Below are 18,607 nucleotides of genomic sequence, written 5' to 3'. Positions count from 1 at the left end.
AAGACAACAGGCAAGTAATTAAGGTAAAATTAACAAAGCAAACAACAAAGAGACGGAACTGAGCTGTATTTCAGTGAGTGAATTAGAGGGCTTTGAGTTACTCAGCTCTCTCAATTACCAGCTCACAAAAGCAAAAAGGGTTCCCCTCATCTATGCAGGACCACAGACCTCCAGCACATCCCAGGGCAGCAGCCCGTGCAGAGGATCACCATGGTGCCCCCAGACTCAGGGCACACTGGTGAGCAGCGAGCAGGGAGTGCTGTCACCTGTTTCACAGCGTATTACCCTGAAGAGCAAATCAAGCCTGAACTCCAAAACAAGCCCTGGCATCTGATTTGTTTCTCAGTATAATTCAGGTTGTTTGCTCCAACCCAGATCTCCGGTGCAGGACGTTCCACTCTGCAGCTTGTTTCCTCTTTCCCTGGTTAACACACTTAGGCTCAGCTGAAATGTTAAGGATATTGTAAAGCCCTTGCATTTACCGTGGCTTTTCTGAGACAAAAAGCTTATTTTGTAGGATGTTGGCTAAGAAGACTTATTCTGGGAGCAAGGGGAATGCTAATGTAATGAACAGACGAAGAGGATGAATTTTACATTTTCAAGCATAAATTCTTAATGAAGTTAGAGCATGGGATAAGAATAGACTTTACAAAATAAGCATGGTACAAAAGAGACATGAGAAATCAAAACCATGCTTGGGAAACATCAGGGGTGCTGGTAGACACACACAAAAAAAAAAAGGAGAAAAAGTTTATCTAGTTTTAAAGACAGAATTACATCCTTATTTGGACATGCATTTTTAAGATAAATTGGCCCCTGTTTTAGCCATTCCTCTGGAATACTATGAGTCTTCACAGCAAAAGCTTAGCTTTTAGTCTTAAAGTCTGGGAAAACTGTGATAAGATATCATCAACTGTCAGACAAACAAACTACTCCAGGTTGTGAGCCTCAGAAAAATACATAACATACAAACAGATCCAACATAAGAACAAGCCTGGACCACAGATTTCTAAATAACTACAACTCTAAATAACTATACCATTCTAAATAACTACACTACTCCATCAACTGTGCTACTGTAATTCTGAGAAACCCACAAAGGTGGTTCATTACAAAACCAAGGTTTCCTGAAATACACACATTATTTAGAAGGTCTTGTATGAAGACACTTATTTTATATATGACTTTTAACACATGTGTCTATCTGTATATAAGTGGAGACATAAGTGTTAGAACACAGAAGCAGATTTAATAAATTAAGATAAATTGACTCAAACTGAAATCTCAGCTTTGAAATAAAGTACAGATATGGACAGATATGGAACTGGTAATGATTTCTGCAGTCTCCAGGGAAACATTCATGTTGAAATACTAAAACCAAAATTTATCCATTTGCAATGCTGTATCTTACTACACGCTACTGTAATATTAAAAATGGCAAAAATAAATCTAAATAATACAGCTAGAAACAAAAATATGTAACAAAATTGCTTGGTTTTAAAATAAATTACTTTCATAACCCACCTCACCAATGACCTTTTAAGCCATCTCAAATATAAAGTGTTAATAAATGGGAATATCCATCTTGTCTTCACTTTCTTTTCTTTTCTTTCAAATTTTCATTAGGAGATGCAGCATTATACAGATTTTATAGATTAGGGAAAGAGAAAAAAAATTAAAATTTAAGCACAAATATATACGATATTAAAAAATATTTTCTAACAAAAACATTTTCTGCGCTACCTATTAAAACGCAGCCAGTAAGAAAAGCAAAGCCTATTTCCAGCTGGCCAAAGTGCTCAGTACAGCACCCAGGCTCCTAAACAAACACACCAGCGGGCAGAGCACGGATGAGCTGTGCAAACCAACACCACCTGCGCTCCGGAGAGCTCCCTCCCTGCAGGGCAGGCACAGCTCCCAGCCCACGGAACTCACAAAAACACGAGGTAGAACAGCGACTGCGGCGTCCTGCGGCCCAGCCTGCAGCTGCCCTTGCTGGGGACACCAAGGGGGAAGCTGCAGAAGCGGCAGGTCCCGGCTGTGAGATCCATGGCGGCCCCAGCGCAGGCTGCGCGCTCAGCCGTGGGGCGCAGGCCGGGACACGTCCCCACGGCCTCTCCTCCATGCCAAAGACACACGCAGCTCTCATCAACTGCATTTGCCTCAAACGAACAGCAAGTTCCCTGCGAGGGCAATGCAGACACTCGTGACTTTAAAGGAACACTTCTGGTCAATAGCTGTGCGTTGATTCGCTCGGAAAATTGGGCGTTTCATGGTTCTGGAATCTTCCAGTCTCTCGGAAGAAGAATGGGCAAGCAGTTGCATTAAATGAAGTGTGGAAGAAAGCTAGTAGGGACTTTTTGTCTTTCAGTGGAAAATTATGCCCTAAAAATTTGCTGAGAATTATAACTTGACCCATTCTGCTATTTTATATTTCTCATCTGTTCACAAATACAAGTGAGAATCTCAGGAACAAAACAAAAATTTAATAAAGAGTACAAAAAATAATATTCACCTTCTCAGGAAAGCTATAACCCAAACATACATTATTACTTCTACTTGTGCAGCACGTCTTTGATGAGAATCAAAAGAATTACTTCCAAAACCAGCTTTTTTAGTGTTTATATAATAAATGCCCATCTCAGCCCAGAGAAGTGACAATGCAATTCTAAGTGCACAGCAAGTCTTTCCCAGACGGCTGGATCAATAACATCCCTGCTCTAAAGACCTAAAGGTCTGAAGAAAGGAAAGGACAGGGAGAACAGGAAGGAAACAAAAGCACACAGAGCTCTTTCACCACAGCAAAGATTACGGTTTGAAGATTTTATTTTAGAACATTAATAATTCATAATGACAGTGTAATGTAAACTAGGTTAGAAGATTATGCTCTCAAGTACCACACAAGGGATTGAATGACAGAATAATAACAACTAGCCAAAGTAGCAAAATTTCAGGAGATAAATGAGGGGAAGAGAGAACTTAGAGCACTAAAAGAAGCATATTTGAGATGAATGAACAAAAACAGGAATAGAGAGATACTGAAAAAAGGGGAGCACAGATGTAGCCTGTAGAAGAGAGCACGAGCGGGTCCATTTACAGCAGAAGCAGCTCTGCAGGCTCTCTGGCATGGTAGTTATGAATATTCAAACAAGAGCATAAATCTGAGACAAAAGTTCACCACAGCTCAGGATAGTGAGACATAGCTGAAATGGGATGCCATTCCAAAAACTGGTGAAAAGTTACCGATATTCTCTTTCCTTCTTTACATCCTAAATCTTCCTTAAGCTTTCAAGTTAATGTTGATCCACTAAATGGTTTATCTAACTAAATTAAATCTGGAACACGTGAACACGTGTCTTCAAAAAGCAATTTTTTAAGGAAACACATTGGAAAGGAACCTGCTGCTCATGGGCAGGAACAGTCCTGGGCTGACACACACAGCTGTGTAAAATAATCTGTTTCCCCCCAGCTCCAGGCCATGAAGGTGACACAAGTTACTCACTGTTAGTACATCTCTACTGTTAATGTTTCAGCACAGGACATTAACAGTCCTCTTTGCACACTCACTGATTTTCCAAATTGATACTAAAAATAGCCTCTGGCTGCCTCATAGTCCAATTAAAAACAAACCTTGGAAAATGCATGGCACTGTCTATCAACAATAATAAACAGATGACTGTCTGGTTAAGAATTTTACTTGTTTCTCAGAACCATTCCCTTGCCAGGAATCTTTCAGTGCTCTGTATCTGTATCCGAGATCAAAAAGTCTTTGAAGGAGAGACTACTTGGAAGGAGCACACCACTGTCGTTTGAGGAACTCTCTGTTATTTGAGGATAAGGACAGAAAAAGAAAGGCTTCAGTATTTACTACAGTCTCTTAAGAATCTTCTGAGCTCTTCGTTCCTCCCTAGAAGTTGCTGACTTATCCCAGCCATCCCAAACTCTGAATAGTGCAGTGAATACCTGTTTAGGGTAGTAAATGAGTCAGCTCATATACAGGTGCACCAGCAGATCACAGCCTTCAAACATGATTTTATAGAAAAACCAGTTATGAACCATAACCTTATATGGTTTATAGGTGAAATGGCCAACAAACAGTAAAGCTCTTCTAAAGTCACAAGTACAAGCTCCCCTCTGGGAGCCTCCAATTTCCCAGGTCAAACCACCAGGTTATGATTTACAATTGGTCCCATGGAGGGCAGCCAAAATGTGAGCCTGGAAGGAGACAAGAATTCACACCTCGGGCTCCAAACCCCAGGGTTTAACTCTTCTGCTACTGCAGCTCCAGGCAGGATGCAGGGATTTTTGCATTTACATAATGCCTTCACATGAAAAAATTATACCATGTAGGCCACCATGCCTCAATATTGCCAACCATATTAAACAAACATTTTCCCGTCAGCCCAAGACACACAAGAAGTTATCTGAGCCTGTCACGTTTCAAGTATCACCAGTGTGGCCCTCCCATGTAGTTTCATAGATGGGAAAAATGATTCCCAAGAACAAAAACCAGTACAAAGGAAAAGGAATAAGGAGAAAAATTTCCATTAAAAAAGAAATTAATTCTGGGAAACTCATTCATTCGATGTGAGATGTAGATTAGAATTCAGTTGCCAAAAGCTTACCTACTCAAAATTCATCATTTCACATTATGCATAATGATATATCCACAAAGTTGTTCTGCTTCTCATTATTCTTGAATTGCTGATCTACACTGTTTCCAAAAGTGACATTATGCCATCTTGCAGTCAACTCTGACCAATTATTTAGCACATTTAAGAAAGCAGAACCTGTACCAAATCAAGCACTAAACCAGGAGGATAACACTTACTGCAAAACCAGAACAATTTCCAAATGTCATTCAAACTGAATATAGGCCTCTTCATTAATCCTCCAGCATTTGTCAAATAGGGAATTCTAACTAGAAAAAAATAAATATAAAACTTGTATGATATCAAGTAACTTTACACTAGGCAAAATTTAGGCAAAGATAGAAAACCAACAACTTTTGATAAGCTTTGAGGTATTTCAAAATAAGAACAAAGAAACTCATCAAGTCTGAATTCTGAAATGGTTTTGATCTTCCTTAAAAATAAGGAACTTCTGTTTACAGCTACAGCCCTGATGTTGTAAAATATATGCAGTCTACAAAACCCAAACCTCAGGTGATCTGGGGATGTGTGTGCCAAGAATACATCCTTGTGCTAAGGAAGGGATTTCTGCACCTGCCTTGAAGCATCAGGACTGGAGCTACAAGCCTCTCATTGAGGCACACAGCAATGCTCACACACAAGATGAAGAGCCACAGTCTAACAGGAGACCCGTTCGGCAATGCTCACACACAGGATGAAGAGCCGCAGTCTAACAGGAGACCCATTCCAAGAAGGTGGATGTCCCCATCCCCACCCTTTGGGGAGGGTTTGCTGAACAGGAGACCCGTTCCAAGAAGGTGGATGTCCCCATCCCCACCCTTTGGGGAGGGTTTGCTGACCAGCATCCTGCAAATGTGGAAAGCTCACTGGATTCACTGCAGTGGAGCAGACCTGCCCAGGACACTGCCCACCCAACCTCACTCACACACCCAAACAAGCCATAGCTCTAAATATAGTTCTCCCCTCATCCATTGCAACAGCTTGTACAAAAAAGGCTTTAAATAAAGGCAGGCAGCCCTCCAGGACATTTCCTGAACGCCTGTGTATAATATATTCTAGTTACTTACCACAGTTATTGATGAAAGGCTTGTTTCCTAGAATAGGCTTTTTATGTAAATAAATTAATATATTCTTAAATTATATTGCAGATGTCCATAAAATCCTAATTATATAAAACTCATAACATTGCAATTACACACTGATCGAGTAATTATGTAGTGTGCTTAAAGACTATTTTGGAGCAACATTAGGTTTCCCATTTTGTTTTATTTAAATAAGACAGCAAGGGTCTGGTCACCATCACATCCACAAATGGTGACCAGATTTTGTAGAGGCTAGGAAAAAATTCTATTAAACTATTCTGAAAAGCTATAAAAAAATTAATAGCTATTTCCAATAGACTTCATTAAAGCTAGAATTTCCAAGGGAAAACATTCCTGTAAAAGTAACCTCCACCATACATCCCTATAAGAACATGTTCCACAACTGGCATGAATTCATGAAATTGAAATAGCACGAGAAAATGCCCCTTGAATGATCCAGCTGAAGCCAACTCTTCCCTTGGTTTGTTAGGAAATTGAAGCAAATTTCCACTGAGACTTCACCTCAGCTGCAGCAATCAGAGATGCCAGAAAAACAGCACCTGGACACTTTCATCCTTTTTACCACAAACAAATTAAACTGTTTCCAGAATTACTGAAAATGTCTTATATCTTACTGAGGGTGTTACACAGAATGTAACATTTTCTGGAATGGGGGTAATTGCACTCTCCTTTAATCTCACGGTTCATCACTTCCAAGTTAGAACAATCAATTCATGACATCTCTTAAGCAACTTGAGAGCAAAAAATGCTGTAAATTCATATCTTGATTAAATTAAAGGACAAATATGGGTGCACAAAGATTTGCCAGCTCATAAAGAGAACCAGCTGTGAAACATGGCCTCATTTTCTTCTTCAGTAATTTGACTTTCCTGTTACCCCCAGAAGAGTGCAAGCCAGATCCCAAAGACAAAAATCAGAACTCGTTTAATTCTGAACATAATTCTCTTTTCTTCCTAAAGATGCATGACCTTAATTCCAACCCACATTTCCATCAACTATAGCAGTCTTATTCCACCTGTTATCAATTTGGTTTTATTGTAATCAGACCACATTTCCTTTTACTCTTTTGCAAGGTTTACATTATTTTCATTTGTTCAAAGGTTATGTATAAAATATTTTCAATCTTAATTAGATTAATTCTTTCAGAAACCATGAACTTCCATGCCATCTGTCTTGACATCAGATGCACCAACAGTTGTTCATCTGTCGACATAAAATTATCAATGGCACCATGAAACATAGGGAAGAAGGGAAAATCTGTGCAGTCTCTTGCAAATGCAATATACCAAAGGTAAAATGTGAGGAAGATTTAACATGAAGGCACAAGCTTTTCTTGTTACATTTTCCAGCAGTTCCCTGCATAGCCATGGAAATGAATCACTGCCTGGCTAACCTGAGGTGCTAAGCTGAGCAGATCAATGACAGTGGTAACTTGCCAGGATGAACCTTTGCTCTAGGCAAGCAGGAATGGCTATCACTGGCACCGTAACCAAGTAAACAAAACTACAACAAAGAAAGACAGGATAAAACAGGATCAAGAGCTGCACAGGTGAAAGCAACAACGACAAAAATAAAAACTTATTATAGTCGACCTAAGCTCTCACACAGAACCATGTATCTGTGAATCATCAACCATTCAGTATTTAAAGAGCAGATGGCTGGAAGGTCCCCATATGTGAAAAATATTATTATCAAGGAGTCCATAGTAACAGTGGAATAAAGCTTGCTATTAAGACTTTTATATGAACTGTTCTTAGAGAGTAAATTATTCACTGACCCATGTCAGAACTCTGAAAATTGAAGGTTTCTCAGAGGAAGAAAAAGCAGTAAGTATCAAAAAGGCTTTTGAAAATAATCAATAAGCATCAAATCTCATCTCCAAAAAGAACAGTTCTCAGCTGACTTGAACAATAATCTAATTTTGATATTTAACTGCCACTCACCAGTCCGTTAATTAGCCCCAAGGCTAAACAGCATTTAATCAAGTTTAATCACCCTTGTTTAAAGGAACATTACCCAACACCAGCCTTTAAATAATAAAAATTCATTTAAAATTAGATTGATGGCCATGACATTGAAATGTTAGGAGACTCTTCTGTAGTTGCTGCCCTTCACTTCCCCCAAGTGCTGCCAAAGTGAGCACCTTATTAAGAATTGTCACCAAGTGCTGCCCATCATGCAGGGAAAGCAGCAGACACTGGGCAAGCCTCTCCCCATGGCCATGCACAGTGAGGATAGACACATGCAACTTTCCTCTGCTGACAACCTGATTTCCACTCAACAGATGTCATATACATTACTCTGCATTAGAGGGGCAGAAGCCTAAAATAGTTCAACTTCACATTTTCTGGTTAGTCCTACCAGAGTTGGCCAGCAAGACCAACCTCCCTCTGAAATAACATCTAGATTCAGGGGCTATTGCATTACCACCTGATGAGTAACCGAAATTTGAGCAGCCACATCCACCCTGCAGCATGTGAACTTCAAAACCAGCCCTCTGGTGCAATGTTGGCTCAAGTTTTAAGTAGGTACCACTGAGCTCCAGTTTCATAACCACACACACAAAGATCTCCAGCGTGTGTGAGCCTTTGCCTGGGACTGTCCCCCTGAGAGCTGGTGACATTTCCTCTGAGTGAAGAAGCTGAAGGTTTCCAGCTGAAGGCTGATGGCTGTGCTTGTCCTACACAAGCACAGCAAGGAGCAAGAGCTAATCCTGAAGGGAAAATATATCAGTTGAGCTGTTAAGTGCTTCAATATAAACTGAGCTGGTTTGGGCTATTTTTGCTTCAGAAACTCTTGTATCCTTCACTCACGCCTGCTAACAACAGGCTTGATTCTACTCCTTATCCTTTGTGTACCCTGTGCTTGGAGACTTCAGCCTGCCAGCCTCTGTAAGAAAGCAGAGTGGATTTCCAGGGAATAGAAGAGGGTTCAGTATTTAGCACAGACCCACTTCTTAGGGGTTTTTAGGACCCCACTTTAGGCTGCTTTATTTTTAAATTGGTTTTCCTGACACCAGACATGCCTGTGAGAGCTCCTCTGTGGCATGGTACAAGCTGCAGAAGGTACCACCAGGAAGAGGCATGCATACAGCACCAGACAGATTTCTATTCCTTAATCCAATTTATCTTTTTCCTTACGTGCAAACTACAAAACATTTGTGCCAATACGCAACATCAACTTGAACACTAAATGGCTGGAAGTAAGCTGTGAGTAGGAAGCTGTTTCCTTCTGTTAGATGTTATTCTCTTGAACTCTAAAGCTGTTAAGTTCATAGATGGTTATGCCAACACCAAACTGTTAGAGATTCCTAGTTGATACCTCTCCTTACCTCCACTGAAAAGGATGGCTGTAGCATGGACTAGATGGATTGCTCTGGGCTTGTGAGTTCAGGTAAAATACTAGAGGAGAAGTGACAAGTGCACAGTCAGCACTAAGTGGGAATTTAAGATGCTGCAGACCTGGAGCAGATGTAGGAGAGAACATGTGCTGATGAACATCATTTCCTCGGCAGTGGGAGAACAAAGGAGAGGAGATTCTGACAAGGTACCACAGTAGAAAAAAAAAAAATCAGGGTCAATATCACATCTTCTGTTTCAATAAAGAAAAAAGATAATTTCAAAATACAAGTTATATCTTCTAAACAAATGCAATAAACTAAGTGGTCAAAAGTAATTTCTTTCCATTATCATCCAAACCAAAATGTATTTTTCAGTCAATTTAATATCTATTCAATATCTATTCAGTTATTTTTTCACTACAAAAATCTTCCAATCTGGAATTATCCAAATGCTTTCTTGCAGTGATTTACAGGCTTTCTGGAATATACACCATTGTCAATCTCTAATATAAAGTGCTTAATTGAGAAAAATGAACAAATTAATAATGGCACCAGCAGCAAACATGGGCCATTCCTATCACTGCCTTCACAATTTGGGGCCATGGTTCCATGCCACAGCTGTGGCAATAACCAAAACACACAACTGTGAAAATATGGATGACACAAACCATTAACTATAAAACAACATTTAGCAGTGGCAGTTGTTTTAGAGCAACAACTAATTAAGCCTGAAAGCAGCACTGCAAAATGGCTTTATTCTAATTTTGTGGGGAAGCAGTGGGGAAACTGAGGCATGAAGAGGTTCAGTGACATGTCCACAGCACATCCAAGGCAGCATCAGGATTGCAGCTGAGGGGCTGGTGCCCAGCTCTGTGCTCAGCTCTGAACTATCCTGCTTTTGCAGGCTCAGCAGCCAAGGCACATTTGTACTCACACAGGGCACAGAAAAGGTCTCAAAGTAGCTGCTTTTCAAAAAGCTGCAAACAGACTTGTACATAAACACAGAGCAGAGGCTCTAACACCTACTTTAGTGAACTATACACGATGAGATGTCCTTGGCTAGAAATAAAGTAAAAGTTAACTTACAATTATTGGTATTACACAGTGTGCTTATGTGTTAGAATACAAATTAGTGCCAGTGTATTCTTACACCTATAACTTTGATTTTTGACTGAGGGCTGAAAAAAGGTTTCTATTTACCATATTTAAACACAAAAGTGAGCAAAATGGAAATTTGAGGCACGCTTCAGTTTTGGTTAGAATTCAGATATTTTACACTTTGGGTCCTGAAGTCAAGCATGTTTGTCCTTGTTCCCAGCTTTAAATTTCCTGCTGAATCCAAATACTTATCAGTAAAGCAGCCTTTATATACTGGAAATCCTCCCCACCAGCAATCTCTGCTTAAACAGCTGATGAGCTTTACAGTCTGCAGACAGAAAAGGTTAAGCCTGCCTCTTACCCTGCTCCTCCCTCCACTGACTACACGATAGATTATTTTCACCTCCTCTACTTATGAGCACCGTATTAAACATACAATTTCCTTAATTTTACCTAATAAAAATAATAAATATAATTACGAACATAAACAGCAGTTTCCATTAGTAGATTTCAAAGCACTTATAAAGAAAAAGCATTTTAAAAGGAAATGATTGTTAGAATTCCATTTGTAGAAATGCATGTGGCAATGTGGCAATGTAGCTAAGACTTCTTGCTTCAAATCTAGAAGTTTTCAAAAGCATTCTTAATTCTAGAACACAGCAAAGGTAGCAAAGGTTTCTGAAGATTTTAGCACTGTGACAGCTTTCTGACAGATTATTAAAAGTGCTTTTTAAATCTGAAGAATGATCAAACTAGAAAGACAGTTACAAACATTTAGTTTGACTACACTAATGCTTGGGACAAAATTTAACCACAATGTATCCCAGTTAAAAACATTAAAACATTGATTTTTTTGGCTATACTTCATGGTCAATACTCCACAAAAGTAAAATGCTAAAGCTTCCAAAATTAAATTTCATGTACAGCCAAGTAAGCATGACAGATAAAGTTCTAACAAATCAAAGCAATGTCTATTGGCCACAGAAAATTCTGGCCCGTTTTTCTTCTTCATAGCTTCAATTTGAAATGATTAAGTGCAATTCCTTTTTCACAACAGTCCTTACTGGATCCGCAGAGATGGGGCTCCGAGCCTCTGCTTCCTCCGCTTCATCATTGTGCTGATACACTGATACGCCTCTTCCCAGCATAAGAGGCTTAGGGCTGGGAAGGAGAGGCCACTGTTATCACTCCAACGCAGAGCACGGAACAATCAGTGCAATTCCCAGCTCTCCACACACCCCCAGTGTCACAGAGACCTCGGGAGTTCAGTAATGGTCCAGATTAATCACACAGCTCATGTCAAAAACCTAATTATTTATAAGAAAAAAAAATTTCAGATTAAAAAAAAAAAAAAATCATCTGCGAGGCTATTCACAGCGTCCGGCGAAAGGCAGCGGAGCCCAGCAGAAGGAAGGGAAGGCGCCCAGGACACGGAGCGGCCGTCTGACCTGTCACACCGCCAGCCACACGGCCCCGCCACGCTCCGGCCGAGCGCCGCACATCAGCCGACCCATTTACCAGCTCCTGCGCTGCCAGCAGCCTTCCCAGCACACCGAAGGGACGGCGGAGAGGCACGGCACAGGGAAAGAATCAGGCAGGGATCCCGGAGCAGCCCGACACCCGCAGGGCGGCGGAGCAGAGCGGCGCCCGCACCGCAGGCCGGCAGAGCCCTCAGCGGGCGCGGGGAGCAGCTGCGGCCGGCCCGCGGCACACGTGAACCAGCCCCCGGGCAGAAATCAATCCCCTCGCCTGCACGCGAAACTTGCAGCTTAAAACACCTTCCCGAAAGTGCCGAGCCGTGCTCCAGACAGAGACTTGACGGATTCCAGCACCCAGAAGAGCGCGGCAGCGCTCGCAGCAGCCGGGGGAGCCGGACGCAGCAGGGGAGGAAGGGGGAACACCTTCACCAGGAGGAAATGTTCCCTTCACGCTTCTTGCAAACAGCGACTTCAGTCAGCTCAAAATCAATTCTGTGCTATTAACTAAACTGCCCCCAAATTATGTCCAACATTTTTTAAATGTGTGGTTGTAAGAATGTTACCTTCCCCAAAAAAGTTTCCATACATATACATATACATATATATGTTTGATAGGTTTTAGAGTGCTAAAGGCTGTATTTAGGCTGCCATTTACAAGTACTCATCAACCAAGTCAAATTCCAGGTGACAACTCCGATCTTCAGACCTTCCCATGATTCTGATCGCAGCCCCACCCTAGAAAATCCCAATCTCTCAGCAATTAGGGAAACAGAGCTCCAGGCTGAGGAGGAAGGGCCAGGGTGGCTGTTCCTTACACAACCAAAGCCCCCGCTCCCCACACTGTGCCTCTGGAGTCAGCACAGCAAGCAACAAAAAGTACAAATTTGGTATGCTGCAAATAATTCTATTGTACTTATTAAATGAGAGCCTGGATTAAGTAGTGGAAACTTGACAATAAAAACTGCGCAAAATACTTTTTCCACTTTTAAATCCTTGATGAAAACCTCCATAAATTCTTTGTCTCTGAGATTACAGTCTATACATAACACTAAAATACTGCTGATTCACCAAATCACTACTTTTAAAGAAACAACACTTTCAAATAATTTTTAAAGTCTAATACAGGAATAGCAGCACTGCTGTGAAGCCCCACAAGAATAATTCAGCATGTCCACCTCCAGAACCAGCCCCATGGATCAGCTTAAGAGCAGCAGGTTATTTTTGACCTACTGCTTGTGAGCTGCTTCTACGTGCTCAGAGAAGGATGGGGTGCTCAGAAGAGTGCACCTCTTTCTCTCCCCATCTATATAAAGCACCACAAGCAGAATGCATTGACTGGAGGCATTATTTCTTACTTTATTTCCACATCCAAATCAGAACAGAGTGCAAAAGCAGCAAAATTCCCTACTCCTTTTCAGAACCATTTTTCATCCACTTCCTGCACTTTGACTTTCCCACTCTTGGGACAGTGGCACTTGCTCCTGGCAGGGAAATGGCATCGATCCATCACCAGCAGAAACACTCACCCGCCAAGACGAGCAGAAACTGAATTATATACTCCATTTCTCTGCAGATACAGAGGAAATTCCCACAGCACCTGAGCATGGCAGCACGAAGACATAAACCACTAAAGGCCAGAAATTTTGTTTCCTGCCATCAAACTTCTTATTGTTTCCAAGGTCTAAACATTCAAAAGAATACAAGTAGTTCAGCACATCCCCCCAAAAAAATCCCTTGGTGTGTTTGTGTGTTATTTTACTGTCAAGAAGCTGGGGGCAAGTGTAACAAATTATGATGAAGACTTGTTTAATGAAACCCCCTCAGAAATGTCTAGGGCAGCAGAAACTAAGAATCTTCAGAGGTTTAAAGTAGAAGGGTTTTTCAGAGAAGGAGGGAGAAAATGAGAGAAAACAATTCCCACAGGGGACATAAGCTGCCTTCAGAAGTGATTAGGAGGAATAAAGACCACCATAAAAGGCTTGCACATGTCTTCAGCAAATACTTTTATGTTGCTTGCCGTATTTCAGAGATAGACATAAAAACTTCAGGTAAATACTACTCTTCACCAGCACCTATCTCCATCAAAACAACAATGTGTAATATGTGGTTCATATAAATGTGTATTTTTACAGGATATATTCTGGGCTAAAACTATTTTTTCATGTTTCTTATGCCTCCATTTTCTTTTTCCATTTGTACACAGCCTTTTAAAGTATATTTGATACAGATGGTTGATAGCAGGAAATAATTAACAAAAAAAAACTTACAGCTGAAGTTAGAAACTGGTTTAGCAAATTTAGTTTGCTGAGGAAATTACTCTTTTCAAATTTGGATATAATATGTGAAAGCTGTGTTTTCTTTTTAGAAAATTTTACATTTAGCACAAAAATTACAGCAACCCATACCATGAACCCTGCCTTAGAAACCATGAGGATTTAAAATATAAACCCGCATTTTTCATTAAAAAGCCTGAACAGCTCAATAAAGTTCATGCTATAAAGAACTGAATTTATAATTAATTTATTATTATTGGGGTACTGAACAAGAAACCAGATGGCTCAAGGGCAACGCCAACTGGATTTAGTGACTGCTGCTCAGCCAAGGAGGTGAGCAGAAGCTACAGTGAGCTCCAGGCTGGTGCTGGGCATCCTGCAGCCAGGATGAAATGCAGTTTGCAGCCTGATCTGGGTGCTGAGCTGCTCTCAGACACATGAACACACAGAGGGGCTTCACCACGGGATGCTCCTGCTGCAAAGTCCCCACCTTTGTCCTTTCAAGCCTGCACCACCTCTGCTGCCATTCACGTGCAGGTGCGCATCAAAACCACGTGAAAGCTGCAGCCAACAATACAAAAACCAATCTCTACAGAGAACAGAACAGGATAATGGCTGAAAATAATTAAACCACTTTGACTAATAGCCTGGAGATCAAAGTTTGAGTCTATCACTCCACATTCACTATTTGAAACTAAAGAAAATATTCATGAATGGTAATTATTTCTTTTGTGAACAAAGCATGGGGAAAAACATAACCAATACATGTATATGCATAATTCATTAAAGGAAAACTTTGAACTCTGATTATTGAACCACACCAGAGACAAAATATAACTACTTATTCCTGTTCTCTAACTATTCAGTCTCTTAGCAGCCTACAACTCAGCTGAATATCATCTCCTTTAGTGCATTAAACATAACCCCCCATAGAAACACAAACACTTTAAGCACATTAACAACAAAATGGTATCTAAATTATCAGGCATTTCTCTTAATGCCACCCTGCGTGCAATTCCCCCATCTGTTTTACATGTCTGCTCACTCTGTGCTGATTATTTCAAAATTAGGATTGCATGATACCCAAGCGCAAAGCCATCCTTTACAGTGTGCCCGAGTTTCCTTCTGCTAATATGGAAACAGTCACCAACACTCACCAACAGACTTCACAGGCTCCATCCCACCATTCATTCTCTTCAGCTCCCACCCAAGTCCTTTAGGTAACAAAATTTCTCATGCTCTCCCGACAAAAACAGTGAGACATGTAACTCCACTCCTCTTCCTTAGCACAAATAAGCACAGCAACTCTTGTTGTCCCTGCTTAAAATCAGTTACTGCAATGAAACAGAGATTACTCAAACTGACCCAGGAAATATGAAGTATTGAGAGTCACACAAAGAAAAAGTTAGAAGCATTGTCAGGAACAGCTCATCCTTTTTCATTCAGCAATGACAAATACCAGAGCTGATCTGCAGGCTAAACCCCTTCTAACTCAACAATCCAGCAAAGCAATCACCAAACCAGTCAGCAGTATTAGATTTTTTACAGAAGTAAGTGCATCCCAAGCTCCAGACTAGCACAGCAAAAAATGCTGAGTGGCTGATTTTTGTATGTACTTCAATTGCTACTGAACTGCTACAAAGGCTGGAGTTTGTGCAGAAAACGGATGCACCTCTTGAGGGTTTCTGGCTCCCAGCCAGGTACTTCATCCTCCTGTCCATTCCTGCTTCTGCTTCTGTTGGTGAACAAAAGTCAGTGACTGACAGTCAATGAATCAGGACATGGCTACACCCATAACTATCCCTGCTCATCAGCCACAGCACAACAGCAGCTTTTCAGAATAAATTTTATTTTCAGAATTTGTTATTGCTTATGAGGTTCGCAGTTGATTCCAGCAGAGGAAAAGCCTCCAGAAGAATTGAGAGCTGCGTGCAGTTGAAATGCCATTCTTTTAGACAAAATGAACAAATTTATACATAGTATATGTATATTTTTACCTTATATTACACACATATATTACAATTATTCCCTTGATATAAATTACTCTAATTTCTATTTCAAAAACAAAGAGGATTTTTTTTAAAACAAGTAATCACTCTGACCTTGGGATATGCAAAATCATGCAGATCAACCCCACAAGAGCCTTTTCAGTGAGCCTGTGCATTTCATAGTACAGCATCAACACAGGTCTACATCAGCCACAATGCACTACTGATTTCATGAACAGTTAAAACTTCTCAAACAACAAAACATCATTTGGTTATGGACTACACTTGGTACTTGACTTGATATAGACTCTGTAATTCCAGAAACTACAATCAAATAATCAGCTAGACAACACAAGCAACTAAGATATTTCAATTCTTCATATATTTTTAGTCTCACTAATAGCTGCAACCTTGTGCTTAAAATTTATGGCCTGGATCTTCTTGACACAGGTTGCTAAATTACTTCACACAGTGACAGCTTAAAAGGCACTCACTTGTGGAGGAAAACTAAAGTGAAGTAATGAAAATTGCAGGAGTTAAGTAATACAGAAATAAAATATTCAGTCATTTGGTTTAGTTACCAGTAACTAAAACATTACACATCTGAAGCACTTCATTTGTATCTCAGATAGCTCAAATGAAAATACGTAACTAGTCTTGTGTCATACCCACCTCCATGCTGGAATAAGCTGGAATATCTCTGGCATCCTCAATTTCAATTCCAAAAGTTTTGTGCAAAAATTACATTCAACAAAAAACTTACTGGTAACTCACTGCTCCACTATGTGATCAAAGAACCTTCATAATCTTCAAATGATGAGCACCACCTGTCTTAGAAATCTCTCAAATCTTGCTAAGCTAGCCTTTGAAGCATACTGGTTAAAAAAAAAACCCCAAAACCAGTCAGTGCTTCATGTTCTTTAAATAACTCCCTGACTGGTTTATCATTGTCATATGAACTAAACAAAAAGGTCTGGTCATGCCCCACTTTTAAAAAAAGACCTTTTGATCCTCTGTATTGTTCAGCCCTGAATCACAAGCCCTACATAGCATTTTCCAAACACTGTTTCTTATACAAAGGGGATAGCTTACACTGAAAGACTGAAAATCATTTCTCATTAGAACCAGAAACCTGAGGAAGAAAGGTTATAAGCTTTTGTGAGCTTCATGTCTGCAGTCCACAAGCTTTGGGAAACAATTTTAAATCATAATGCAATAGCAAGGCAGTACAAAAGCTTTCTCTTTTATACAATGCAATCAATAATGCAATTTCTTCCACCATAAATCTGTAAGCATAGCAGAAGCTAAGCTCTCATAATACCATTGAAACACCAAGTTAGTTCGCTGAAATTCTTTAAGCATCATAATGCATTAAAAAAAATTGCTGTTTGTTTAAACGACAGTTTTAAAAGCCTACTTTTCCTGACATACACTACTTTATTGAGATACCTCCATCAGGCTGCCTGCTCCACAAACACCTGACCTGTGTGGCCCAGGAGCTGTGTGCTCAGACTTCTGTCAACAGACTGTTTGAGGAGCAGTGATCAGAGTTGCCCATATCACATAAATAATCAGCGACTCCTCTGGCGCTGCCTCAGCCCCGTCGGAGGGGCAGCACTCAACACGCCGCTACTTTGGTATCAGGATCAGCTCAAGCTGGTCATTAGAAGTAAGCTTACACTACCACTGCTTTTGCTGCTACACTTAAGGAAATGAATAGAGGCTTCAGTCTCACAGAAATCCAAGCTAGCTCTTCCCAAGCCCATGACAGGTTCTTGAAAATGTTTAACAGAGAAAACAGAGCATCTGCCCATCTAAATTACTTTCACAACTGAACAGCTATATATGTTCAAAACAAACCAAGGGATGAATAAAGAATAATTATACTTACAAGCTTCCTCTTCTGGGGAGACTGAGCTCTTTCTGGAAAAATAAAAAAGAAAACCTCGAGTTAATTTTACTTTTTATTAGCTATTACTGATTTATTTATCAATAAATGACTGATGTGAAATGAATAAAGAGCTGGCCATTTCCCAGCGCATGCTCAGTGTGGAACTGCACAGCTCTGCTGCTGCACATTCACAATGCACAGTCTGGGGTATGAAAGTTGCTCATTTTGCCTAAACAATCATTGCCTTTGGAGTTAAAAAAATCATAAGCACTCAACAGAGCAAATATAACTTTGAAATTCAAGCCTGAGCACAGATAAGGCAGTAATTAATTCTGTCCTACATACCTCATCAGCATCAGACTGAACCACTTCCAGAAGTGTGGAACGTGGTGTGCCTGCAGCTGCTGGGTATGATCTCACACTCTCACCAAAAGGAAGAATTAATGCCATAGAGTGGATTTGGGGGGTGATTTGGGTTTTTGGTTTTTTTAGATATATACATTAGTTGTGTTATGTATTATAAATAAAAATTCGAGGCCAAACACAATTTCCACTTCTCAGCAGCATTTTGCATTTCAGCAGCACAAGCAAAGGCAGACGGTGGATTTTTCGGTTTTTATTGCAGTCGATAGCCCGGGGGCATCGCTGGACACGGCGCATCCCCCGGCACTGTCCCCTCCCCGGCACTGCTCATCCAAGCACTGTCCATCCCCGGCACTGTCCATCCCCGGCACTGTCCATCCCCGGCACTGCCCATCCCAGCACTGCCCATCCCAGCACTGCC

The 18,607-nt window shown here is 40.6% G+C and overlaps 1 protein-coding gene across 13 annotated transcripts in view; it reads right to left on the bottom strand.

The window, feature by feature from the left end:
* The window catches only part of MAST2 (microtubule associated serine/threonine kinase 2), a 207,375-nt gene that overhangs the window by 89,020 nt on the left and 99,748 nt on the right, over window positions 1–18,607 (bottom strand). For 7 of the 13 annotated variants that reach the window (XM_041483321.1, XM_041483319.1, XM_041483322.1 and 4 more), the window contains 2 exons: window positions 17,824–17,855; window positions 9,087–9,293 (listed from right to left, as the gene is read on the bottom strand). In XM_041483321.1, the coding sequence (XP_041339255.1) occupies window positions 9,087–9,293; window positions 17,824–17,855 (239 nt within the window). Of the gene's footprint in view, window positions 1–9,086; window positions 9,294–10,121; window positions 10,155–11,257; window positions 11,501–11,641; window positions 11,791–17,823; window positions 17,856–18,607 lie in introns of those variants that run through there. The other 6 variants (XM_041483328.1, XM_041483326.1, XM_041483327.1 and 3 more) reach the window with 4 other exon arrangements.

The sequence above is a fragment of the Pyrgilauda ruficollis genome, unplaced genomic scaffold (assembly GCF_017590135.1).
Source record: "Pyrgilauda ruficollis isolate IOZ18807 unplaced genomic scaffold, ASM1759013v1 scaffold6, whole genome shotgun sequence".
NCBI lineage: Eukaryota > Metazoa > Chordata > Aves > Passeriformes > Passeridae > Pyrgilauda > Pyrgilauda ruficollis.
The sequence above is the reverse complement of the archived record's forward strand: the minus strand, read 5'-3'. Positions and strand labels throughout refer to the sequence as shown.